Raw genomic sequence first — 25757 nt, 5'->3', positions numbered from 1 at the left:
AACCTTCCGGAAGCTGCTTCCTCACCTTTGCCTCACAGGCTTCTCTGGGCTCTGAACTGAGCAACAGAGCTATCCCTTTCCAGTACATACTTGCATGAACACACAACTTGCCATTTTGTTACAAAGCGATTATGGATGCCAAATGTACCCATAGGTCCCTGCTGGGAAGCGTGTCTCGGACGCTGCCACTGTTGGGACTCAGGGTTGCCCATACTCCTGAGTCAACTCCCCACCAGCAATTAGCTCAATCAGCCTTTCTGCAGTTCTCTGTCCTGAGTGGGGCAGCCATGTCCTGGGCTCTCGGCCACCTCCACATCTGGAGAGACCTCTAGATAAACAGAAGTATTTGCCCTCATCCCCTCCAAGCCTGCACTAGCTCCCCAGGGTATCCAGAAAGAAGGAGAGCCAGCCAGCCGGGCACACACACAGTTAATCCTCTAAGGCTGCTGTTTGGATAAAAAGCGCTAGGAGCGTTCTAGGCTCCTCGGCAGCTCACATCTGGCTGGGGTTTGCTCTTTGTATTTGTCCCGCTTTCTTCCTCTCTTACTTTACTTTTGAGAGAAAGCACGTTTCCGCTTCTGGCCAAAAAGACCTTGGAGGCAGCTGAGGAGATAAAGGTGTTGGGACCGCTGTGGCTTGCACCTCCCCCCTTCCTCTCCTTTAAGTCCCCCCCCCCGGGGGGGTGACTTTTTCTCCCTCTGGCTCTCTCTGTCTGCGTTGACACGTCTGTGCTTCCCTCTGACCTGGCCTAGAAAAGGCTCAGCCCCTGGGAGATGCTCTAAGAGACAGCGTCCTGAGAGCCCTGAGAGGCGGGAGGATTCGGTTGGCACAGTCGGCTCCGCTGGAAGGAGGTAAGTGGTCTGGCCATCGGGTGGACCAGAAAGGAACTCGGTGCCTCCGAACTCTGTCTTCGTGGCTTCATCTGGGCACCAGAGCAGAGCTGAACAGACACCTTCCCTGGGGTTTAGAGGTGATGTGGAGCTTATGGCAAAGGGGCAGAAAGAGCATAAGTTTGGGGGACAGCATTGTGCTGTTCTTGCTAACTCCCCCTGCACAGACTGGCTCTGCAGAGGCAGCCGCTGGGGCTCCCTGGAGCGTGCAGGGGGCGGGCTCTTTGGCAGATAGGATGCTGACAGGACCAACTACACCTTCTCTCACTGTTTTCTGGTGTGTCTCCTTTTTCTGGGTGCTTTTAGAGGGTGAGGAAGAAGAAGGAGCATTTCTGTCCCCACCCGGTTCCACCCCACCCCTGCCATATCACCTGGGCCAGATGGGATCCAGGTCTGTCCCATCTGTTAGTGGTCAGCTGGAGCCCCGACACTGAACAGGAAGTGTGGACTTTGGCCCCCTTTTCTAAAAGCCTTGCTGTTCCTGGAGGACATCCAGCCTGGGCAGGAAAAACCAAATATCCCTTCTCCGTGGACCTTCCTGGGAAGTAAGAGCTGCCTGTGGTGCTAGAGTGGCCCCGCGCTAGGGCTGTGGTCACCAAGATGCTCCAGCACCTTTGCACAGCCCCCGTCCACCCTCTGCTCACACATCTGGACATCTCTGTAGGTGCAGACGTCATCCCTGCCTGGCTAACCTGAGTCCCACCCTGTCTATCCCTGGGCCCGCCCAGGCTGCTCCCTTCGCTGGAGAGCTAGACTTCCCACTGCTGTTACTCCCTGCTCCGCCCTTGCCTCTCAGAAGACAAGTGGGAGGGAGCTGCCTCCCTGATTCCTTTCTGCCCACCCCACTTCCGTGTTTCTTGGAATGGAGACCATGGTACATGCTTTTCCAGCTTTGACAACAGGGTTCAGGGTGCGTGTGTGGTGCTTAGCCTGTGAAATGTCCTGGCTGCGTCCACAGTACTGGAAACAGCAACAATCAAATACCAACTTTGATTTTCACCGAGTGTGGTGGCTCGAGACTGTGAGCCAGGAAGGCTGTGGGTCTGAGGCCATCCCGAGCCGGATAGCGAGTGGATGAGTTCTCTGTCAGCCTAGGTGATAGAGTGAGATTCTGTTCCAAAGTACCCAAAAAGAAAAACAACAAACAACAAACAAAAACCTGAGAAATGTCACTGGGATCCCCCTGGGAGTGCGCGACGTCCTTAGGAACTACTTTTTATAGTGCACCATCTGCTGACTTTCTGGTGCAGGGTGGGAGATCTGCAGTCCCTGCCAGAACCCTGGTGCTCAATGGAGAGGAGGAACCTGCAGAGGGAAGCAGAGGGCTTCCTCTGGGGGTCCGAGGGGATCTTAGCTGCTCACTGTGCTGCACAGCTCTGTAGCCAAGGCAGGGAGCATCCCAGTTAAATGGTGTCTTCACTCCAGAAGAGACCCTGCTTGGATTCCCTGCCCAGGCGGGAGATACTGAGCTTTTCAACTGCCCTCTTTTACTTCCTAGAAACTCACACATGCATGCTCCCCTCTCCCTCTCTCACCCCCCAACCCCATGAAGTCTAAAGAGGTGTTCTGAGGGTCATGGAGAGCAGGCTGGCCCCGCCGGCAGGCCTGTCCTGGAGGTTGAGGACAGACTACTGTTCATTCCTGGCTGTAACCTCCCTATTCAGAGCAACCAGCACAGCATTAATTTTTTTCTGAACACACTCCTTTCTGTTATTCTTCTTGGTGCCTGCTTTCCCCCGTGGCCCCCCTCTCTCCCCATAATTAGCATGACTCATAAACCAAATATTCTGGCATTGAACTGCACCCATCAAAACAAAGATGAAAAGAATTTTGTAGAAACTATGGGTCCTGCCTCAGGGCACCCTCACCCATTGTTTCTTATCCTGGGGGGTCAGACTTTTTGTGGATCATAGTTCCTAGGGCTGGGGTTGGCTAAGGCGCTAGGGTTTAGGTGAGGGTGAGGTGGCAGTGTGAAGCCAGAAGGACAGGAAGATGGCCACTGCAGGCTATGGCTTCTGACCGACCACCACCCTCTCTGGAGGGAAAGACTGTTTGGGAGCAGTCTGGGCTCTGGCCTTGAAGGACCCAGAGATGTTGGAACATGGACGGTGGTTCCTGGGAACTGTTACATAAACTCCAGTTTTAGTCACTGAAAACCTGCCTTCCACTAATGTCAAGTGGCCCACAGTAGCTGTCTGGACAGGACCCTGCCACCTCCCTGACTCATTCATGAGGTGCAAGAGACATTCTGGCTTCTCCGGAGAGCAGTTTGCCGAAAGCCCGAGTGCTCCACACACTTTGCCAGTGCTCTGGCACTCAGGGCCCTGCCCTGGGCCCTTGCCCTGGCAGGACCTCTGGTGGCAGTTGTGTTCTTGGAAGTCTTCAGAAGTGGCTCCTCTTTCCTTCCTTCCCAAGCAGGAAGGGACATGTCCAATCCCTGCAGGCCTGTTTGGTTTGGGGAGGGACAGGCCTGCACACAGGGTGAGGTCTCTGAGCCTGAAAGGGCGCTGTGTCTCAAAGCCCTGGTTAAGTAGCAATGGCCTGATGCTGGTGTCCTGCCAGCAACAGCTCTTCATGTACCAACTGGTACCCATCCCAAGTCACCCTTCCTGCCCTCACTGGGATTTGATGCTTCAGAGGCCTTTGCCTACCCACAGTCCCCTCCTTGGGCACCTGCCCATACTGCCACCGGGACTCCATGCATTGTCTAGGCCTCTGTGCCTCACCATTGTCCTGGCCCCTGTTGAAATTTCCCTTGAAACAAGACAGTTGAGGAGCAGACAGCAGGGAGGCAGCAAGCAAAAGCCCAGTCAGCAAGGATGGGAGAAGAGCCAGGTAAGAAGGATGGTGCAGAGAAGCCAAGCTCCTGGTGCCCAGGGCTGGGCCAGACATGCTTCTGGCTGCTGTGACCACATGTGGTGGAGCATCCCACATCCTGGGGCTGCAGTTCCTCCCCAGCAAGGGGCATCTGGTTACCAGCTGCTTGCTGCCCTGGGTACCAGGGCAGGAGAAGAATCCCCTAGGGGAGCCACCAGCTTTGGGTGGGCCTAACACATGTGCAGACCAGGAGCTGGGCTGGGTCTGAAACTCCCTCCCTTACGTACTCGGGCTGGCTCTTCACACTGGGGTTGTTGCCGGGATTTTTAGCTTCTGAAAGCCCCTTTAGCCGCTGTCCTCAGCAGGGCGATTACAGAAACAACAGTGACAGCAGACAGGTTCATTCAGTGTGGACAAGTTAGGGGGAGCATATAAAGAGGTCTGGCAACCCCCATGTCTATCTCTGGGGTCCTAATGTGAGCTTTAGATCTATATAAAGGGCAAGAGGAACACAGAGCTAAGCTGTCCTGGTCAAGGCATAGTGGCCAAGGTGCGATCCTGCCGGTCGCTGATCCATCGCTGCTTCTTCCTCCAAAGAACGAAACACCCAGCAGGGGTGGGAGATCCCAAATTGTCAAGATCTATTGTCACAATGGCCTACTAGCCAAAAAGAGAGGCCCAAGTATCTCTTTAGAAGATTTTCATTTTTACCAGGTTACTGAGCTGGGTCCTTATAGCTGAGTTCCGGTGGAAGATGGGAGGCTCTAGCATGTTTGGGGTGCCACAGGGCTCCTGACTCTTGCAGTATGCCAAACCTCTCCCTTCCTGGGCCTGGAGCCTCATGAAGACCCATCTATGGGAAGGAGCAGTAGGGTTTGCAGAGCCTCAGCTGCTGGGAAGGTGACTAGGGCAGAGACCCAAGGCTAATGTGTGAGTGTGTGAGTGTGTGTGCGTGTGTGTGTGTGTCTAGACTAGAGCCCTGAAGGCTATTGAGACCTGACTAGATTCGAACCCAAGCCGCTTCTCTACCCCATGACCACTGGGATGGGGCTTCGAGGCCCCTCTAATCCTGTGGGCATGCTGGCTTTCATTGTTAGTGTTGTTGCTAGTAACAGGGTCTCCCTGTGTTTGTGGGGGGCTAGCCCTGGACACCAAACGATCCTTCTGGCTTTAGCCTTGTCTGCTGACTCAGGCTGGCTCCTCCGTGGGCCACTGACAGGCAGAGGAATCCCTGTAACCCTGTGCATATGCCCCGCATCCTTCAGAGCTCTCTGACATACTATTTTCTCCATGTATTAAAAGCAAGATCCTAAAAGTGATTCGAGGATCAGGCACCTCCTACTTGAACACGTGAAGGGAATGTTCTTGGTCACTCTATGCCCAACTACAGAGTAAATTCTAGGGGATGGCTCTTGGCATCAGCCTGCTGGTGCCACAGAGGTTTCTGCACATCGAACCCAGAGAGCCAGTGTTGGGTCCTGGTGCCCATACTGTGCCTGGCACGCTGGAGGTGACCAGCAGCCCTACAGGAAATGAGGGCCACCTGTCATCTCACGGTGGCTGTGGTGTTCCAGCTGTCACTGAGCAAGCTAATCGGGGGGGGCACCCCAAACACAAGCCTAGTGTGTGGGAGCTGCCGGTGCCCAAGGGAAGGTCAGCATCTTCTTGCTTGTGGTGCAGGCATTCACAGACACTCACTGTGAGGCGTCAGCAGCAGGATGACGTGTGTCCCAGGGGCTCCATGTGAGCCATAAATTCATCACAGCTTCCCCCCTCCCCCGCTGCCTGTCAACTTTTCCTATGCATAGCCAACTTCCCTGGAATAAACAAAAGGCTCTCATGGTCCCCAGGGTAGGGCTTATTTTGTCTTTTCTAAGTGGAAAATAATGTGTACTTACTGTGAAGAAAATGATGGGCTTGTTAGAGGGGAAAAGAGAGAAACCCAAGGAAGCCCGGATAAGAAAGTGTCGGCAGTGCCGCTCCCAGTCTCTGCTGTGGCTGTTGGGAGAAGCTGGGTGGATGGGCTTCAGGCCACTGGTGTGTGGGGCAAAAGAACACCACACTTTTAACCTGCGCTTTCCCTCCTCCTGCTTCTAGAAACAGCTGAGTCAAGAACTAATTTGCCTGCTGCACTGATTGCTGCTGCCGGTGGATCTGTGTTCCCCCAGAGCCCTCCTCCTCTCCCGTCCTCCCTCCTCTCTCCTTCCTCCTGCCTTAGACACAGGCAGGCTTTTCTGGTTAGGAAAGTCCCTTACTTCCCTATAGTGGAGTTTACTTCTAATCAGCAAGCATGGTCTTGGTTTCTTCCCACAACTGATTACTGTCATTTATCTGGTCTGTCTTCCTGGTGGCCTCTGGGGCTTGTACCGTGGTGCAGAATTGCAGTCTTAGAAGCAGAGAAGGGAAGCATTGGGAAAGGCTAGCTCCAGACTCCAAGTAGACTGGGATTCAGGTCACACTTCATAGCACTTGGGCCTCTCTCATGGACCTTGCCTCATCGGAACACTTAAAAGATGCAGGATGGTTTTGCACTGGGGATTGACTGTGGCAAAAATGGCACAAAACAGGGGTGGGGAGATGGTGGTTAAGTGGTTGCTGGTCTTGAGAGGGATCCAGGCTCTGTTCCCAGCACCCATGTGAGGTAGCCCATAACCACCTGTAACTCTGGCCCAGGGGTTCGGTGCCCTCTTCTGGCTTCTATGAGCACCCCTACACACACACACACACACATACACGTACGTACGTACATATTTTTTAAGTGACACCAGATGCCAGAGGGCATAGGAACAAAACAGCTCCCATCTTCTAGCAATTCCTAGTTTCTGGGGATGAGATCAGGACTAGATGCTGAGGAAGGGGCAGCAATAGCAGATAGGGGTCTGGGAGGCATTCTAGGGGAGAATGCTTCTGAAGACATGGCTGGCAGTAAGGGGTTGGCAGTAAGAGGGTCAGTCATCCAAAGACCTAGAAAGGCTGCAGGTAGCTAGGTGATGGGGGGAGGGGAAGGTCCATGCTGATTCTCAGGACTTAAACACTTCCTCTCTGTCACCAGATACCCTTGAAGTCAGCGGCAATGCTCCAGTTTTAAAGTGGCCTCTTGGAGAATGGCAGGAGACAGCTGGTAGGCAGGAAGACCCTGGACCACCTGGGAAAGACTTGGTGTTGAACACAAGGGGGCAAGGGGCAGAGACCTTTGGGAACTTGATGATGAGTAGATGCGGAAGGGGCATGAAAAGCAGCTCCCGGGGACAGCGCCATCTTTTACCCAGCTGCTAGCTCTAGGGGAAGAAGTCTGGATTGTGGGAACAGGAAGAGTTAATTGTGGGGAGTGAGGGTCTCATGGCAGGGCAGGGGACATCAAGCAGACATTGGGGGACACAGAAGCAGAGCCTCACTGGCTAAAGGCATAAGAAAAACCCAAGCAGCCGGGCTGCCCAGGCTGGTGACTACTGGTCTGGTGGGATGCCTGAATTGTGACCTGAAGTTTTATTGTGTTCCGTCCCATGTGGCTGGTGTGTTGCAGAGCACAGACCACTGCTGGGGAGGATGGGGTTGGGGTAGTGTCAGGGGAAGGCGTGGAAAGCTGGAAGGATTTGGAATGAAAGGAGTTAAAAGTGAGGAAGTAGCCTTGGATAGTAACTGTCTTGTGAGGAGACCAAGAAGGGTAGATCCGTGAGCACAGTGGTGGTATATGCCTATAAGCTCAGCAACAAGGAGGCCAAAGCAGGACGATGGTGAATTCAAGGCCAGCCTGGGCAATATCATAAAAGCCTGTCTTCCTTCCTTCTTTCTTCTTTCCTTCCTTCTATAAGGAAGGATAAACCCAACAGACAGGGTAGGCTAGAGCCTGGTGCAGGTGAAGAAAGCCCAAACTGGCAAATGTTTTAAAGATTTATTTATTTTTCTTCTTCTTTTCTTTATTAATTTTATTTTTGGTTTTTCAAGACAGGGTTTCTCTGTGTAGCCCTAGCTATCCTTGACTCATTTTGTAGACCAGGCAGGTCTTGAATTAAGAGATCTTCCTGTCTCTGCTTCCTGAGTGCTGGGATTAAAGGGATTAAAGGTGTGTGCTACCATACTCGGCTGATTTATTTATATTCTTATGTATATTTTATTTACATGTTTCTGTGAGTGTATACTACATGTGTGTGGGTACCCTGGAGGCCAGAAGAAAGAACCAGATCCCATGAAACTGATTTACAGGGGGGAACTGAACCTGAGCCTCTGGAAGAGCAGGAAGTCCTCTTAACTGCTGCCCAGTCTCTCCAGCCCCAACCAGTAGATACTTTAAAGCACTCATGATGGGCATGGTCTCCTATGCCTGCCATCGAAGCACTCAGGAGGCTGAGGCAGGAGGATGGCCATGAGGTCTAGTCTACATAGTTAGTAAGAGGGTTACAGAATGAGAGTCTTTTCTCAAAACAGTAACAACAATAAAATAGGTAAGCAGAGTACTCAGAACATCTCAGAGGACTCGGTTCTGCCTGCTGGTGAGCTGTGAGCAGCCTGGGCTGGGAAAGGCAGTAGCAACACTGACAGATGCGGAGCAAACCGCTTTGCTGACCCTGGAGCCACTAGGTAGAGGGCAGCGTTCCCTCTTTTCAGAGCATCATTCCCTCTTTCAGAGCATCCTCAGGCGGTTCCTATGAAGTGCTGGGGGACATCCAGGATTGGGGTAACCAGACAAAGACCAGTTTGTGCTCCCTGCAGAGGCTGGGCATGAAGGAGCTTAGGCACAGAATCCCCGGGTTCTCTCCTCCCTGGGTCTTGGGAGTGGTCAGACCCCGGGGCAGCATCAGTGCTGGTGCCAAAGAAATGGGCGGTGTGCCAGGCCACCTGCGAGTGGGGCCCTGGTGCAAGCTCCTGGGGCCTCTTTTCTGTCAGACGGTTCTCAAAGCAGGTCGAGCTTCCAGCCGGAGGGGGCTCAGCCGGGAGGTGACCTAAGGACAGCTGTTTTACTCAAGGAGAGCTTTGTTTCCTGGAGGGCGCATGGAGCCCTGCAGGCTGAGGGCCTGTCAACCACATGGCCCGGGCAGACTGAGCCCTGCTCTCTGTTGAGTCTCCTTGGACAGGCCGCAGAGGAGCGAGGAGATTTAGGACAGGCGAGCTCCTGGTCTTCCCTCTCGTGGTTTCGCCCCAAACAAGACCCCACTTCCATCCAGGGTCAGAGTCCTTTGCTCCTAAACTGGCTATCCTGGAGGAACCCACCTTCTCCATTCCTGGGAAAAGATATAAAAAGGAAGGACGGTGGTTCTGGGAGGGGCAGGCCCTGGAACAGTGTGAATCCATCCCCCTCTAAGGAATCCCAGGTCCATAGCTGCCTCTCTTGGGCAGCTGGGGAAGAAACAGAGCAGGAAAACCACACATTCAAGGGGCTTCTGGAACAGGGCACAAACAAGCCTCATCCACCAAGAGGAAGACACTCTACCACCCTCTTGCTCATGCGAGGTCTGGGTGTTTGAGGGATAAATGATCTCATGGGGAAGCAAAGACTCGGGACTGATGTTGTGTGTTTGGAAAGCACCCAGGACTGTGCACCTCAGTGAAGCATTTTCTCTTCCTTGGCTGAGTCTTATAGTCACAGCGGCGCTCTGTGTTCTTCAATGGTTGGCACCAGCTCTACCCAGTGGAAAGCGGGGCAGAGCAGTCCTGGCTTCCCAGTGGTTGACAGGGTGGAGATGCAGGCATGAAAGGAGCAGTGATGGCGGATGGGTGGAGAGGCTGTGTTCAGGCAAGAGTTCTGATGCTAAGCTTTCTCAATGTGTCTCCAGCTTGAAGCGGAAGGTGCAGGGGGGTGGGATTCAGTCCCATCTTCCGCTATGCTCCCTGGGACCAGAGCATGGAACTTTAGGGAGGTGTCCAAATCCCAGCAAAGCTGGACCATGATGCTGCCTTGTCTGGGAGGCAGCCAGAGCCCCTGGAAAGCATCTGGTGGGGCCAGTGGCAGGAAGGACACACGACCTTCGAGGCTATGAGGGAGGCTGCTGGTGGATTAGATGTGCCGGATGCAAGAGAGGAAGGAGTCTAAATGATTCCCAGATTTCAGGCCTATTGTTTGCTCATAGCTTCTGCTTCCTCCCCCGCTGGCCTCGTTTTAATCTAGAACAGAGTTCCCCCTTAGAACTGGCAGCCATGCCAGGCGTGTTCTATATGAACTTTCCAACATGGCAGCGATAGTGCCAGGCGCACCATTGTGCAGAGCTTGGGAGGTGCCTGGCATGCCTGGGTTGCAGAACTCTGAGTTCCATTTCCTCATCTTTTTGAGACTAGAACCCAGGCCCTTGCAGACGTTAGCCAAGCGCTCTGCCACTGACCTCAACCCGGAGCCATTTTGAGACAGTCTCACTGTAACGATGACTCGGTGGTGCTGGGATGGCATCATGGAGGGCCTGTGCCGAGTCTTACCCCCTTGAGGAATGATGCCACACAACAGGTATGGTAAAAAAAGGAGGTTTATTTGGGGGAGGGGAGAGGGGTTAGGCCCTGGAGGAGAGGTGGAGGATGACAGTTCGGCCATGTAGACAGGCAGACAGAGCCATGAGGGCTGAGAAGGGCAGAGGAGTGCGGGAACACAGAGAGAAAACATGCGGACAGAGAGAGAGCTGGGGGTGGCAGGGGCAGCATGCCCGGCCTTGGCAGGTGATGATGTAGGACATTGCTCGGACCCCAAGGGTAGGCTAGTAGGATCACCTGTAAACTAACATTCACTAAGAAGGCCAGACTGGCTTCAGATTTGAGATTTTTCAGGCAGGGCAGTAGCCCATTTGGTAAAGTTCTTGCATTAAAGACACAAAGACAAGATCCATGGTCCCCAGAATCTAAGTAGAGAATGCCGGTGTGGTGGTCTGAGGGATGGTGAGGAGAGGCAAAGGCTGGCAGAGGCAGAGCTCAAAGTGTTGGGCTTTTTCTGCCTCCTCCTAGTGCATTCTGGGATGGCAGGTACGCTTAGTGCCTGACTTCTGTTTTATGTGAATGAATTTCAACGCCTCAATGCCACTGTTCAGGAGGGCAAAGGATCTCGAAAGTTCCCCGCTCACCTCTGGTCATTCAGTCTTGGGTGTTTGTCTGTTTTTCTCCCTGGACTGAAATACAGTTGAGATAGGGACTACATTTAAATTATGGCTGAATCACACACACACACACACACACACACACACACACACGCACACACACACACACACACACACACGTGCGCACACACACATGCAATCCTCAGCTCTTGCACAATGCCAGGCGAATCTAGGAGCATTTCACAAGCCATGCCTGTGTTAAAATGCCAGCTGAGGAGGCGGCTCCAACTCGCCTTCCAAGGCTCCTGGCTGTTGAAGGAGATTACAAGCTTCTCGCCTCTCTGAACAGCTGCTTACTGGATGAGGATTAAGGAAGAAAACAGTGTTTACAAAATGCTTTTGTCAATGGCAATAAGCTGGGGTGGGGGACCAAGGCCAAACCCACTCAGGCAGCCTCCCACTCCAGGAGGGCACACACAGGCGTGAAGGGGCCAGAAACAGCAGGGTGGACCTTAAAGGAACATAAGGAAACTGAGCTTGTGGATGAATCTTGTTTCCTGTGAATGACCCTCCACATGCGGCCTGGGCAGCCCCGCACAGTCCCCACCCTCCTCTGAGTCCTGTAAGTTGCATTACTTCTCTGCCTTCTTCTCCTGCAAAGGGTATTCCTGCTTCCTGGGTGAAGTTTGGGTGGAAGCTGCTGGGTGGGCTGAGGAGGGGTTCTAGGCTCTGCTCCGGGTCCTGTGGAGATAGCAGTTTCCGGTGGAACTCAGCTCTCCTTCACGGGGGACAGGGATGGGTCATTCGGGGTTGTCTTCAGTGACTCTTACTGCAGCACAACCCAGAGTCAGGCCATATCGAATGGAAAAATAGATAAATAAATAAATAAATAAATAAATAAATAAATAAGTGAATGAATAAATGAAAAGTAAAGGACCTGACTGCTCCTAGGTATGGTGCAGGTGAGAGTTTACTGAAAATAAAAGGGAGAGCATGGCCAGAGGCAAGAACATCTGGGAGAGTCCAGAGTGGACCTGACCCCCAGCTCTGTGAGTGAGGAGAGGTGGGGAAAGGAGGGGAGAGGGAGGGAGAGGGAGGAAGAGGAGGGGAGAGGGAGGGAGAGGGGAGGGCAGCTGCTGACCAGGAGGGGCAGCTTGGGCCAAGAGACTAGACAAAGACCAGGTAACCAAAATGACTGCATTATATAGGGAAGGGCAGCTCAGCCCCTGGGCTGGAGAAGATTTTGGAAGCTGTTGGGATACGCCAGCAGGTGGGATGTGCCAGCCATTCCCAGTAATAGGTAGGGACTGAGGGATGCTGGGAGAACCTGGCAGCCAGGTTCGATTTAGTATGTTAAACAGGCACCTCAGCCATTTGTGTTTGTCTTGGGATCTGAGACCTAGCACATGTGAGTGCAGGTTGGGGGTGGGGGACCAATCTCCCTGGGTGGCGCACAGCCCCCAGACGGCCTTCTTGCAGGGAAGCCTCACTCCTTGCAGGGAGACCCTGGCTGTGCTGGGAACAGAGAGAGGTGGTCTGTAGCCAAATTGGGTTGGATGTTGCGCAATATTGGCTTTTCCCAAAAAGTGACTAAAATGACCCTAATGTGATGAGGTCAGCTCTGTGGCAGGATTTGGTTATGATTGTTAGGATGACTTCCAGGATCGGAGCATTTCAGCCTCGGCTTGATTGGAATCTGCAAAGGACGCTGTGTGTCCCTGCCCACCTCGCTGCCTTCAGCAGAAGCTGTCTGCCGTGGGGGCTGTTACCTGCCACCCACCATGTCGCATTCCCAGCCCAGCCCTGGTCACCCCGTTTTCTGACAAACACGTTTAAAATCCCCTTTCTAGATTGGGAAGAGGCGCATCAGCCTTGGATCGGGGCCGTAGCACTGGCTTCTGGCTGGGAATAATCTTGCCTCGGAGGGGACAGGTACAGGACAGTGTCTATGGGTGTTGGTTGCTACAAACTGAGGAGGGTGCTAACAGCATTTTGGGGTAGAGGCTAGGGTCCTACAAAGCACCCTCAAATATACAGGACAGGGTCTGAGGGGACGGCCCAGTTCAGATGTCAGCAAAGCCAAGGCCGAGAACCCGTGAGGTAGAATGGCCAAAGGTAGCTTTATGCATGCTTTCATTTATATGTCCCCAGATATGCATGTATATATGTGTATATATGGATATATGTTCAGATTCATAGAAAATCAAGTTTAAAACTAGTGCGGTGGTCCGTACCTACACTGCCAGCCCTTAGGAGCCTGAGGCAAGAGGATTGAGAATTTGAAGCCAGCCTGGGCTACACAGTGAGTAAAAAAAGAAAAAAAAAAAAAAAGAAAAAGAAAAAAGAAAAAAAAAAAACAAACAGACTGAAATTTAAAGAAAGGAAAAGTTCCTTTTGCCTGATGCAAGCATGACACTTACAGGGAACAGGGAGGACAATTATGAGGGTACCAGGGAAAACAGGAAATACAGAATTAGAGACATAAACAGATCGGGAGAACTTAGCTCCATAAATATTTGTTGAGGACGAGTGAGGTCCAGGGTGCTGCAGGACGCTTGGCTAGGCCAGGGACATCCGTGTCTGACAGGGAGAGTTGTGAGGGCCAAGCAAAAGTCTCCATGGCTGGAGACAACCTGATACATGAAACCAGCCCAGAGGAGGGTTTCCCCAGGTCGGGGCTGAGGAGGCGTCTGGGAGGACGTGACAGCTTAGCACGGTGTGGGTCTTGACTGGGCCGCTTGTGCAGCCAGGAGCAGGCCCTAGGCCAGCAGTTCCTGCCTTCCGTCTTCACTGCGTGTGCACCGTGGGCGGGCACGTGTGTGCTATGCATGTTGAGATGTGTGCAGGAACGCATCTGTGTGCGGGCCTGAGTGTGTGTGGAGGTCAAAGGGCAGGCTCAGCTGCTCCGCAGGTGCTGTCCGCCTTGTGTTTTTGGGATGGGGTCTCTCACTGGCCCGGAGCTCACCGAGTGAGGGAGTCTGGCGGGTGGTGAGCCCCAGGCATCTATCTGCCTGTCTCCGATTTTGTGATCCTGGGATCAGCAGCATGGGCCACCAGACCTGGCTTTGATTTATTTTTATTTCGCATGTGGATCCTAGGGATGGAACGCGTGTCCTCGTGCCTGCTTTTCGAGGGCTTGGATCTCCCCAGCCCCTACCCTACCCCACCTACTAATGAATGAAAATTGTCTCTTGGAAAGAGTGGCCCTGGGGTCACAGGTGGGATGGTTAATAAGGATGTGTTCTCATGCCTATCTTTCCCTCACCTGGGCTCAAAGAATTAATTGGAAGCATGCTCGGAATCTCAGCCGGGTGCCTGGTTCCACTGGCCTGTCTGTCGGCTGCTTATCAGGAGGAGATGCTGCTGCCTAAGGAACGGGGATACAGGCTTCCCGACAGGTGCCAGGGTTAGCGTGCAGGCAGAGGCAAGGTGCTACCGCAGACCCCTGGCAGCACCAGGGCATGCTGAAAACACAGTCTTGAGGCCCTACTCGGGTCAGCCGAACTAGAAGCTGAAGTTTAAGAGGAGTCCTAGGTCTGAGAAGTCAAGGGCTGAACCACAGACAAAGGCATGTAGCCATAGGGGAAGAGGGGCAGGTCCTGCATGCCCCAAGCCGGGAGCTTCGAGAGGGGGCAGAGAATGTAAACAGGTACTAAAGCTCAGCACACATCCGTCGGCACTTACTTTGGCTGGCGGTGGGGAAGTTCTGGGATCAAGAAGGGGCTTGAAGGACAGTCTCTGTATTGGGAAAGGAGGGTCCTGTCCTAAGCTTTTGCTTGAGAGCTGGGGGCTGTGATATGGGATTGAGTTGGATGGGCCGCGTTCCCTAAATTAAGTGCAAAGGAATACTCGCTCAGCGCCCCCTGGTGGCAGAAGACAGCTGCAGCCAGTTTCAGCCCACCAGCCCATTTAGGGAGGGGCTGGCACTCACCTGGGATTGGTTTTTGATCATCTTTGGGAGCCAGCAGGTGATGGGCTCTCCTTGAGAGGCTGGTGCAGACGAGACTCAGGGATTCAGCAGCTCCTGGTGGAGGTGTGTGTGTGTGTGTGTGTGTGTGTGACTCGGGGCTGGGCAAACAGCCCTCACTGTTGGCTGTGTCTCTGTAGACTCCCTTCCTAACTCCTGCCCTCTCCTTGTGTTCTGGCAGGAAGATGGGCTCCCGTGCACCAGGATTCATTCTGGGATGCTGCGTGCTGCTGGCCATCGCCTGGGGCCCGGTCCTGAGCCTTGTGCCACGCACTCAGGAGGAACTGCTGGAGTGGGAAGAGACAGAGGAGCTGACGTCCCCTCTGGGCCATATGAAGGGGTGAGGCGTGCTAGCAGCGGGCAAGCGTGTGAGGGTTGGGGCCCTCCACATGTGGCTGCCTTGGGTTGCAAAGGGCAAAGATGAAGCTGAGGAGTGGTCCTCAGGGAGGCGGACCCTGGGTGTCAGTGACTCTGAGGATGGTGGTTCTGTCCCACCCTAACCCTGAGTCTCCGCTGTGAAAGGGCACCTGCCCTGCCCTTCCGGTCGCCTTTGCCTTCTAGCTTGGCCTCCCGAGAATATGTGCCAGGAGGTGGGGGACAGGGACAAGTGGCCTTGAGCAACTTATTTTTTTATAAAATGGTGACACAGTCTAGGGGTCTTGACCAGGTTCATTTTCTCTGCCAGTTAACAAACTAAAAACAAAACCAAAAAGCAAGCAAGCAAAAAACAGGAAAAATCTCAGGCGCAGCAGAGAAGTCTCAGAGAGGGCAGACAGCGGCAGAATTTGCGGAAGAGCGTTTATTGGTGGTGAGGAACACACACGCAGCCAACACACCGAGACAAAGAAAGCTCAAAAAGCCAAAAAATCCACTTTCTTCTCAAGGGCTGTGGTTTTTGGTTAAGTCTCTGAAGAGTTTTCCGTTTTCTGATTTAGGATTGGTCAATGTGAAGAAGTCGGATGGTTGGTTGTCACTATTGTGCACCCTGTCCAGATCTGGCCTTGTTGAGCCCATCCTTCAACAGGGGCCTGCTGGTGGGGGAGCAAGCCTGCAGAGCCGTTGGCTTTAGCTGCCAGGCTTTTCTCTCGAGTCAGGAGGGCAAGGAAGGAGCCATCTTGGAAATGCACCATCTTTGCTGTGGCCCTTCTCTCTGTCTGTGTGCTTACCAGGGGGTCTGTCTGACTCCAGGTCTCTCCCTAGAAAAGTGCTGGTGAGGGTAGGCCAGGCAGCCAGGTAGCCGCCTCCCTTGAAAGTAAGGAAGGGCTCCTTGCCTTTGTGTCAGTGACCCTCAGTGGTACACAGATCCAAGGCTGTGGAAGGTGTTTTGTAGGGACATCAAACATGAAGTCCCAGAGGCACGCACAAGGCTCCCTGCTGGCTTTGGGTTTCTTCGCTCTTCTGCACCTTGGCTCAATGTAATGTTCAAGGTTCCAGGCAGGATTTGGGGCCAAGAAACCCCATTCCTTTGTTTCTTCTTTCCCCCTCCTTTGTTTCCATTCAACAAACATGAAATAGCTACTGTCAACCAGGCCATTTCCTGGGTCCTGGAGAAGCATATGGAGGACAGATGGTGGAGTCTAAAAGCTCCAGAGCGGTAGGGACACAGATACACCCAATACAATCCAGGCTCCGCAGTAGGGCTGCCTCCACAGAGCTGCACCAGGGTCCTCTTGGGCATGGGAGGAAAAGGCAGGGTGCTGTAGGCGCAGGTAGGTGGGTAGTGCAGGGTGGTGAAGGATGGGGGCAGGTTGGAGTGGTGGGAGCTGGGGCCGGGAGTGGAGGATGGAGAGTGTGTAGCTGAGTATGAGGGAGAGTATCATTCAGGCTGTTTTCATATGGCTGACCTCGGGGCTAGTGTGGATCCATGTTTCAGATGGTCTGGGCATGGTATTCGGGTCAGGGTTAGAGAGGGGCTGGCTTGTTTAGGTCCCTGGGTCAAGTGGTGAGGAGAGCAAAGTGCAATGTTGCCCATGGCCGTGAGGTGGCAGCGTAGAGCCATTGCCTTCGCTGGCCACTGCTGCCGGGCACTGAAGATGATGGGAGACTAGTTTACAAATGAGCCACTGGTAGCTGTGTTCTAGATTCAGAGCCCAGTCCTTCAACACGGAAAGACCTGGTCCCAGCTCAGTACTGAGGTTCCTGCCATTTGTGCTATCTTTGCTCTGGATATTTATTACTGAGGGTGGGGTATGTGGGGTGGGCTGCCTGCAGTTTGAGCTGGGGTCTCAGACTCCTCCCCTAGGCCTATGCTAGACAGAGCCTTGCTTTTGCAGGGGAAGGGAGCAAGGCCACAGCTGGGTCCTCAGGAGCAGGGGAGAGCTCCTGGCACAGACAGTCACACCTCTGTGGCACTCTGTTCCCCAAGGGATGAAGAAACACAGAAGCACAGCCCTCGCCAGGGTGAGGACCTCCCCACGTCGCGCTGCTATCGATGCTGTGACCCCGGCACTCCTGTGTACCAGACAATCCCACCGCCCCAGATCAACATTACCATCCTGAAAGGTGAGGGGGCCACGGAGCCGGCCTGGGGCCGCTTCCTGGATGCTGCTTTATAGAGATGGAGAGGGAGATGCTGCTGGGCGGGGCTGGGCAGGATCGCTGGGGGGGGGGGAGGCTGTCATCTGAAGGGGGGAAGAATTTTTGATTCTTGAGCTGTGACCCTTCTCCATGAGCAGAGGAGGACCTTTAGAAGACACTAGGGAGATGGCTCGGTGGGTAAGAGCAATTTCTGAGAAAGCAAGAGGACCTGGGTTCAAATCCCTAGCACCCATGTAAAAGCTAGGTGTAGCCATATGTGCCTGTAACCACTGCAAACAGCATGGCAGGGGCAGGGGCAGGGGCAGGGGCAGGGGAAAGGAGAAGGGAGAGGAGCAGGGGAGGAGGAGGGGCAGAGGGGCAGGGGCAAGGGCAGGGGAGGTGGAGGGAGGAGAGAGAGGAGCAGGGGAGGGGGAAGGCCAGAGGAGGGGAGGGACAGGGGGCCTCTAGAGTCCATATCTGAGGCAATGAGATGCAGAGAGACCTTATATCAGAAGACAAGGTGGACAGAGAAAAGACGATACTCAACACCCTCTCCTGGCCTTTCCAAGTGCCTTTAGGGTGGGTATACACACGTCACATATGTGCACACCACACACATGCGCGCACACACACACACACATGCACACACGCAAAGAGAGGCCTCAGAGATTCTGGCCCACCCCTGTTTGCATAGGACTTGCAGACCTAAGTTCTTTGTTTTGACACAGTGCCCAAATGGTTCTCTGAAACACTGCACCCTCCTTCTAGATAAGTCACAGCCCCAGGGAATGCTTGGCAGTCTGGATCCTGCACCCAGCCCTGACATCTGCAGTCCATTCACTCAGAGAGAGCCCAGGCCTGGCCACGGAGCCTGCTGCTGGTGGACAAACCCATCTGTCCCTTTATCTTTGCCAGGACTTTCCAGAAAGAAAGTGAAAAAACACACCTTCTGGGTGGAAGTAGGCCAACCCTTGACAGCGAAAAGCGTTAGCTCTAATGATATGAGAAGCCAGACACCCCCACTGCCCAGGAGCCTCCTGCTGAGGGGCATGGGAGAGGGTGTCCAGGTCAGGGCAGGGAGGCGGGTCAAACAGCTCGCAGGCTAGCCTTCTCCCGACCTCACATCTTCCCGTTCTCTCCTAGGTGAGAAAGGTGACCGAGGTGACCGAGGCCTCCAGGGGAAAGTAGGTAAAACAGGCTCTACAGGCCTCAGGGGCCATATTGGCCCTAAAGGGCAGAAGGGATCCCTAGGGGCTCCTGGAGACCCCTGCAAGAAAGTCTATGCGGCCTTCTCTGTGGGCCGCAAGAAGGACCTTCACAGTAATGACTACTTCCAGCCCGTGGTCTTCGACACGGAGTTTGTGAACCTGTACAAACACTTCAATATGTTCACGGGCAAGTTCTACTGCTACGTGCCCGGCATCTACTTCTTCAGCCTCAACGTGCACACGTGGAACCAGAAGGAGACGTACCTGCACATCATGAAGAATGAGGAGGAGATGGTGATCCTATATGCACAGGTGAGCGACCGGAGCATCATGCAGAGCCAGAGCCTCATGCTGGACCTGCGTGAGAAGGACGAGGTGTGGGTGCGCCTCTTCAAGGGCGAGCGTGAGAACGCCATCTTCAGCGACGAGTTTGACACGTACATCACCTTCAGTGGCTACCTGGTCAAGCCAGCCTCTGAGCCCTAGTGGCCGTCCTCTGTGGTGCTTCCACAAACTGCCGATCTTCTTGCCTGTCACCCCTGCCCATCCCTGCGTTCCTTGGACCCCGGAGTCCTGCCCCAGGCCGACCCCGTCATCTCTTCCCTCGGTCCTGGCTTTCTTGGCCTTGGCTCCCTCAGTTTTGGTTTTTGACAAGATGCCTTTGGCCACTGGGAAGCCCAGAGGACCTCGTGGTCCCAATCTGGCTGCCGCTCTAGAGCAGAGAGCTGCCGGCTGATGAAGTCACTGGGCGGGTGCCTGCGAGGACTTTGGGGGACCTCCAGCTCCTGCTGTGTACGCAGCCTCAGACAACCCTCCTGTGGCCACAGGGTGTTCCAGAGCGCAGCCCCGTGTATTCCCACTCCGGGCTTCTTAGGAACTAAGTAAAGCAGAAAAGAGAAAGGAAAAGGGTGTTAGTTCTGGCTTTTCAGCCAGCTGGCTCTCAGAGCGAGGGGAGGGGGGGCCAGGGCACTGTCTGTACTGGGGAAAGCAGGGCAGAGACTCCCCCCTCCCCAGGAATGGGTCTAAAGGGAAGCATGAAGGCAGCAGAGGAGCTGCAGTTTATGGGTTTGGAAACCACATCTGACTTGACTCTAAGTCACAGATGAGATTTCTTGGGGACAGCGGGACTGACCTCTGAACTCTGTTGACTTGCTATACAGCCTTGCTCAGGGGACACCCAGTCTTCTCAAGCCACAGTAGTGAAAGGGTTGGGGGTTTGGGGGGGACAGCAGCTGTTCCCAGAGGGATAGCTAGGCTGCCTGTGGTCAACTCTGGGCTGGTGGCAGTGTCCTGCTTGCCGGCTCACAGGCTCCTGACAGTGGCTGGGGACCTCAGGGACTCCGGAACCTACGGGCTTCTCTCTAAGGAATAAAGCTCCTGCTGCATGCCGTTGCATCTCTGCTCTGCTCCCCAGGCCCCTCTGGAGGCCAGGGCAGGCTCTCTTGCCTGTTGTGGCATCTGCTCCCTGTTCCTCCTTCCAGATGGATCGGCCATGGGAGGCACCGGGCCTTTGATTCAGGTTCTATCAAGCTGCCCCCACCATGCCCAGTACCCTGCTTTCTCCCCAATTCAGTGAACTGTCTAGGTATTGATGTGTCTGCCTGCAGGCCCACCTCACAGGACCACCCATGCCTGACAGCCCTAACCAGCCTGTGGCAATGTGGGAGGGCCTTCCTCTGTGACCCAGAGCCAGTGGGAGAGCTGTAGAAAGCTATCCTATTTCTGGGTCAACCCTGAAGTGGGAGAAGAGGAAACAGGAAATGCACATCACCCCCTCACACTCAGGGATGGCTTCAGGGCTGATTCTCTGATCTCAGAGAACTTGCTTCCTCTCCCCATCTCATCCCACGCCGATCCCCAGGGCCTGGGCCAATAGATATCTGCTTTGTGCCAACGAGGCCTTGCTTGCTGCTGCCTGGTGGCCCTAGATTAGAACCCCTCTCTTCTCTTTCCGGGGCCTGGCTGCTGCTGCTCGGCATGTACTTATGCCACCTCTGAGGGGGCTTCTGCTGCCCGCTCTCCAAGCCCATTTCCACGGCCGTGCCTGCAGCAGAGGCCTGCTGCCACCTGTACTCTGCCTTGTTCTTTGTGGCAAACATGAAACTTGCCATGGCAGTCCACAGCAAGCTGGCTTCTTTGTTCATCAGACAGAGTCCTTCCTTCCTCTTCCCCAGCCAGCACCTGCCTTCTGTGTATTAAAGGCAGATGGTGTCCTCAGCCTCGCACTCAGGAACCTGCCAGGGCCCAAGCTGGAATGTTTCTACCACAGAGATGTGGTTCTCCTGAGTACGGCAGATCTAGAGCTGCCCAGGTCTGGAGACTCCCACATGGTGGCAGAGGGTGGGGCCCTGGGACCAGCAGAGCAGGTAGGCTCCTAGCCTGGCCTGCAGCCTGGACAACTCAATGACCGTCCCTGGGGCTGTGTCACAAAGTCCCAGAAACCAGGTGGCTGCAAAGTGACAAATCTTTTCTCATAGTTCTGGAAGGCAGAGTTCAGAAACCAGGTGCTTGCAAGGAGGTGCTCCGAGCCAGGCTGGAGGAGGGTGCTTCCTGCCAACTCTATCTCCAGGCATTCCTTGCCTGGAGGGAGGGACTGTGTCACTTCAGTCTTCCTGTCCTGACTCCACATGACCTCCTTCCCATAGCTTGTCTTCCTTTCAACAACACCCAGGGCTGCATTCAGGCTCTCCCTTGAATGCAGGACGTCAGCACATCTGCTAAGGGGACCTGTGAGCTGACACACTGACAGCCGCCAGAGGCCAGGGCATGTGTGTCTTTTGGGGATCACAGTGAGGCTTGCTGTGACAACCCATGGGTTTGGACACCGTTAACAGCCTCTCTGCGTCCCTGCGGTGAAGGGTAGGCACTTCTTTTCATGGCTGGCCAACAGGCCCCCCTTTTCCACTTGCCAGCAGCTGACTTGGAACCAGCAGCCTGGCAAACAGCTGGCCTTCTGTCTTGGCCCAGTGCTGGGAGCCCCGTGTGGCCATGCATGGCCTTGGGATGGTGCCAAAATGGAGCAGGTGGACACAGGACCCCATCAAACAGCAAGCTCCCTTCTCCACAGCATGGGGGCCATTGGGCAGAGAGAGGCCGTCGCCTGGCAGTGGGGGCCTGGAAGGGATGCATCAGCCCCACTCAAGGGCCACTGGCTGGCTGCTCTCCTGTCCTGTGGCCTGGGTACGCTTGATCCACAGCTGGCCTGGCCACCGTGGAGAAGAAGGCAGCGTTCGCTCTGGTGCCATCTGCTCCCGCCTGCTTTGAGAGCTCTTATGTAGGCCAGGCTGATCTTGAACTCACTATCTGGATAAGCCTGACCTTGAGTTCCTCATCCTCCTGACTCCACTTCCTGAATGCTGGGATCACAGGTGTGCCCCAATACTCCTGACCTTTTAAAATGTTACCATATGTTAACTATGTACAATAAAGTTTCCTTATGACATTTGCATACATGCCCACAGTGTGTTTCCATCATATCCAGTCCCCATGATCCTCTCCTGTTCACCCTTTACTCCAGCTATTTTCCCCTCTCCCCAGCTAGGCCCCCTTCCACCTGTGTGTGTGTTTGTGTGTGCCTGTCTGTGTATGTGTGCATGTGTGTGTATGTGTGTGTCCCATTGGGTTCCATTAGGGTTGTTTACAGGAACACGGGCACCTTATGAGAGAACATCCCCTTTCCCCCAGGCAGCCATGTATAAATCCTCAGGGAGGGGTGTGGCAATGAGAGTCCACCCTGTCCCCAATGCCATGAGTGAGCGCCCAAGTGCCCAGTTGTCTCCAGACAATCACAATTGCAGTGAGTTCAAGAGTGCAGCGGCCTCGTCATGCCCGGGAGGCAGTGCTTTTGCTCTGCCATTTTATTTGTTTGTTTGTTGGTCTGCCTGTCTGTTTTGAGCCGTAGCTCATGCTGTAGCTCAGGCTGGTCTCGAACCTCAAATGCATGCCACGCCTTAGCGACAGCCTCCTGGATGCTTGCAGACGTGTGCCACGTGTGCTTTCTCCAATGTCCCTCATAAGGTCTGTTTTTGTGTGTGTGTTTTGCGTCTTCGAAGGCCAGGAGAGGGTGTAAGAGGCCGTGGAACTGGAGGTGGAGATGGTGGTGGGCTGCCAGTATGTGGGCGCTGGGAACTGAACCCAGCTCTGCTCTTAACCCGCCCCCCACTTCTCTCAGAATAGGCGAACCTTATGGAGTAGACCAACATCTCCAGAGGCTGGGCGGGGAGAGTGGGAGAGACAGCCAGCGTGTGCTAATGCCTTTACGGGTGGTTTTTAATGAAAACATTCTAAACTTGCCAGTTATGGTTGCACAACACCGTGACTGCCAGGGCCCTTTGAACTAGAATGCTTTGCATTTCTGGGCTGTAGAACAGGGCGGTCACATTCACATTCACACACGGGCCACACACTCACACATACTCATTCTCATACTCACCACTGCGCGCTCTCACACACAGCATTAGCCAGGGGCTAGAGAGTCCTGGTTCTGAGCTGTGGTCCTCAGCATCCTTCCCCCGTTGCCGGCTTGGCTGTGGTGGAGCCACAGTCAGGAGCCAGGAAGGCCGGGTGGGAGTGTGAGAGTCGGGCCTTCCAAGAACATTACTGAATAAGCACTTTTCAACGTCTAGTGTGTAAGATCACTCAAGTTTGAGAGGCTGACACAGAGGTCCCGGGACATTCCAGAGGAAGAGGTAATGGGGGGGCAGGCCTTTTTCTCTCAATCCTTGTGCTGCTGTGTGGGGATCATAAAGGCAGGGTGACCTCAAGTGCCCTCACTCGAGAGGCCCAGTGTCCAGCTCCTCCCAGCACAGGCCGGAGGCTGGCCCGTTTCTCCGGGAACAGACAGCAGCTCAGACTAGGAAGCTGTGCCTGGGAGAGTCCTACAAACGGGCCTCAGAACCCGTGTGCTCCGGGGAACCCAGAATGCTTCCTGCCTCCCCAAAGAAAACGTCCTGACTGCAGTGACGAGGCTGCTAAGTTAGCATCCACACTGCCGGAAGGCCTATTTGCAGAAGATAGGCACACGAATGCACGCATGCTCATCAGGCAAAGGGGGGTGGTGGTGGCAAGAGCTGTCACCAACAAAATTTAAACTAACACACTCACTACAGTCAGAGGGATCAAAGAAGGTTGAGAGGTGTGGCAAAGAACTGGAAGACGACAAACGGGAGGTCCTGGAAGTGGAAAAGTAAAAGAATGAAACCAAGAACTCTGAACAAATTCAATCACACGCTGCACAAGCTGAAGAGGAAATCAGCAAATGGGAAGGTGAGTCAGGAGAAAATGCCCAGGAACAAGCATGGGAAAGGTGAAGGCAGAAGAAGACGGAGGAGACCTCAGGAAAACCGAGGCCAGTGTGTGAGGACTGAGGTGAAAGGCGCCATAAATAGTCAGGGCCATGGAGCAGACACAGGGGATGTATTAGTGGAAGTTTGTCTGTGCGTCCAAAAGACAGATGGACATCAGCTCCCCAGGGCCAGAGGCCTTCACTAGGGGCCTGGCTGGTTTTGACTTGATTGGATCAAGGCCCTACCAGAAAATCTCCGAAGCACTCTCGGGTGTGTTTGGAGGACTGGCTGCTCGTCAGGGCTCTGACAGTGCAACCATGGACGGATCCACAGTTCGGATAGACTGCTGGCTGGTGTGGGAGCTGTCAGACATGAGGCCTGCTCAGAGGAAGCAGGTCACAGGGCTGCACCCTTGGAGATCTGTCACATCAAGGTCCCTTCCTGTACGGCTCACCCATGTATCCTGCCCTTTAGGATCTGAACAGTTCTGCATTGAAACCAGGAACCCAGATAAAGCTTTCTTCTTTCACGTCTTTCAGCCAGGCTACTGCAGCAACTGTCCAACTGGTGATCGGCTAGGCATGGATGAGGCACAACCAGAGGGTACCTGGCTGCTCTCAGGACTTAACTTGTCCAGCGTCAGTCAAACAGACCGGGCACCACTGGCTCGCACACTACCCTCAGCTGCCTAGGGCTCACTTTGACCAATGGGGTAGACAGAGATGGCCCTAGGGCTCCTGGGCTGGCAAAGCAGCAGTTATGACGGGGATTACCAGAGTCATGCCAAGCATCAGACACACCTGTCTGAGGAGCCTGGCCAAACTAAATGGGTCACAAAACAAAGCCAAGAGTCAGGAATCTGGGGAGGGAAGCATGTATATGCACATGCTTGTGTGCCTGTGCGTGTTGGAGGTGGGGTTTGGTAGTGGTGGCAGTTGGATAAGAGAAGGAGAGGGTGGGTGGGGAGAGTAACCAGAATGCATTCTATACATGTGTAAAATTGTCAAAGAACAATCTTTTTTTTTTTTTTAAAGTGAAGAGTGGGGGCTGGAGAGTTGGCTCAGTGGCTGAGAGTGCTTGTTGTTCTTACAAAGGACCCAGGTTCAATTTCAGGCACCCACATGGAGCCTCACCATTTCCTTAGGCACCGGGCAGGCGTGTGGGGAACAGACATACATGCAGGCAGAGCACTCATACACACAAAGTAAAATAAATCTAAAAAACATTTTTTTTAAAAGTGGGGAGCATCTTTGAAAGATACTTGGGGGTGTCCTCTGCTCTCAACAAGCACATAAACAAAACGCACACGCCTGTGGGAGCAAGACAGAGAGGGGGAGGGAGGGAGGGGGAGAAGGAGAGGGTAGGGAGGGCGTAAGAAGAGCAAGCAGGAGAGAGAGGACATTTGCAAATGCACAAAACTTGCAGGAGGCGGGAGTGAGGATGGCGGCAGAGGGAAGGCGAGAACCAGAACTGCAGGGCGGCTGAAGAGCCTCACGGTGGTTGAGCTTGGTGCTGACTCTAAGTGAACGGCGCCTGCCAAAAACAAAATAATAACAACCTTGGAAAACAGCTTGGAAGTTCCTCAAAATGTTAAATATAGAGTTGCTATGACTCAGAAATCCCACTCGTAAGCACATACCCAGAGAAACAAAAACACGCTCCCACACAGAGCCTCGTGCACACGGGTTCAGGGCCTCACCAGAAGCCGCGTGCATGAGCACACACTCGAGTAACCATGCAAGAGGGTGATGACTTATCAGTAAGGGGATGGCTTGCTGTGTGTGCCACGGTGAGGGACCAGCTGGGCAGGGGCTCACATTGGGCTCGGCTGGCTTCCTGAGTGGGGGGTGAGCAGAAGAGGGAGTCTGCCAAGGAGGATTATGGGATACCTGGGGCCCTGTACCCTGGAGAAGAGCGGCCAGGGGATGGCCACTCGCGGGATTTTCACTTGGAGTGATGAACTGTTCTAAAAGTCACATGGTCACAGCTGCGCCCAGGGTCGATATGCTAAACACCACTGAACTGTGCACCTTTCTGTTTGTTTGAGACAGTCTCATGCAAGC

General features: G+C 54.0%; 1 protein-coding gene across 4 annotated transcripts; it reads left to right on the top strand.

The window, feature by feature from the left end:
- Window positions 1-408: 408 nt before the first annotated feature.
- On the top strand, window positions 409-21857 carry C1qtnf1 (C1q and TNF related 1). Of its 4 annotated transcripts, none has more exons than XM_060386304.1 (5): window positions 409-851; window positions 6760-6828; window positions 14866-15024; window positions 17050-17186; window positions 18345-21857. In XM_060386304.1, exons 2-5 carry the CDS (start codon window positions 6812-6814, stop codon window positions 18893-18895), a joined length of 864 nt encoding a protein of 287 aa, XP_060242287.1. In that variant the 5' UTR covers window positions 409-851; window positions 6760-6811; the 3' UTR covers window positions 18896-21857. The 4 variants fall into 4 exon arrangements, with proteins under 4 accessions (XP_060242287.1, XP_060242286.1, XP_021495573.1 ...); XM_060386303.1 differs by lacking the exon at window positions 6760-6828 and adding an exon at window positions 9978-10140 and having other exon boundaries at window positions 410-851; XM_021639898.2 differs by lacking the exon at window positions 6760-6828 and having other exon boundaries at window positions 415-851.
- The last annotated feature ends 3900 nt before the right edge of the window (window positions 21858-25757 follow it).

The sequence above is a fragment of the Meriones unguiculatus genome, chromosome 7, assembly GCF_030254825.1.
Source record: "Meriones unguiculatus strain TT.TT164.6M chromosome 7, Bangor_MerUng_6.1, whole genome shotgun sequence".
NCBI classification, from domain to species: domain Eukaryota; kingdom Metazoa; phylum Chordata; class Mammalia; order Rodentia; family Muridae; genus Meriones; species Meriones unguiculatus.
The sequence above is the reverse complement of the archived record's forward strand: the minus strand, read 5'-3'. Positions and strand labels throughout refer to the sequence as shown.

Excerpts from the sequence above, each read along its gene's own strand:
- C1qtnf1 (XM_060386304.1), top strand. Across the intron at positions 15,025-17,049 it reads CCTCTGGGCCATATGAAGGG|GGATGAAGAAACACAGAAGC; the intron begins GTGAGGCGTGCT and ends CTGTTCCCCAAG. Across the intron at positions 17,187-18,344 it reads CAACATTACCATCCTGAAAG|GTGAGAAAGGTGACCGAGGT; the intron begins GTGAGGGGGCCA and ends GTTCTCTCCTAG.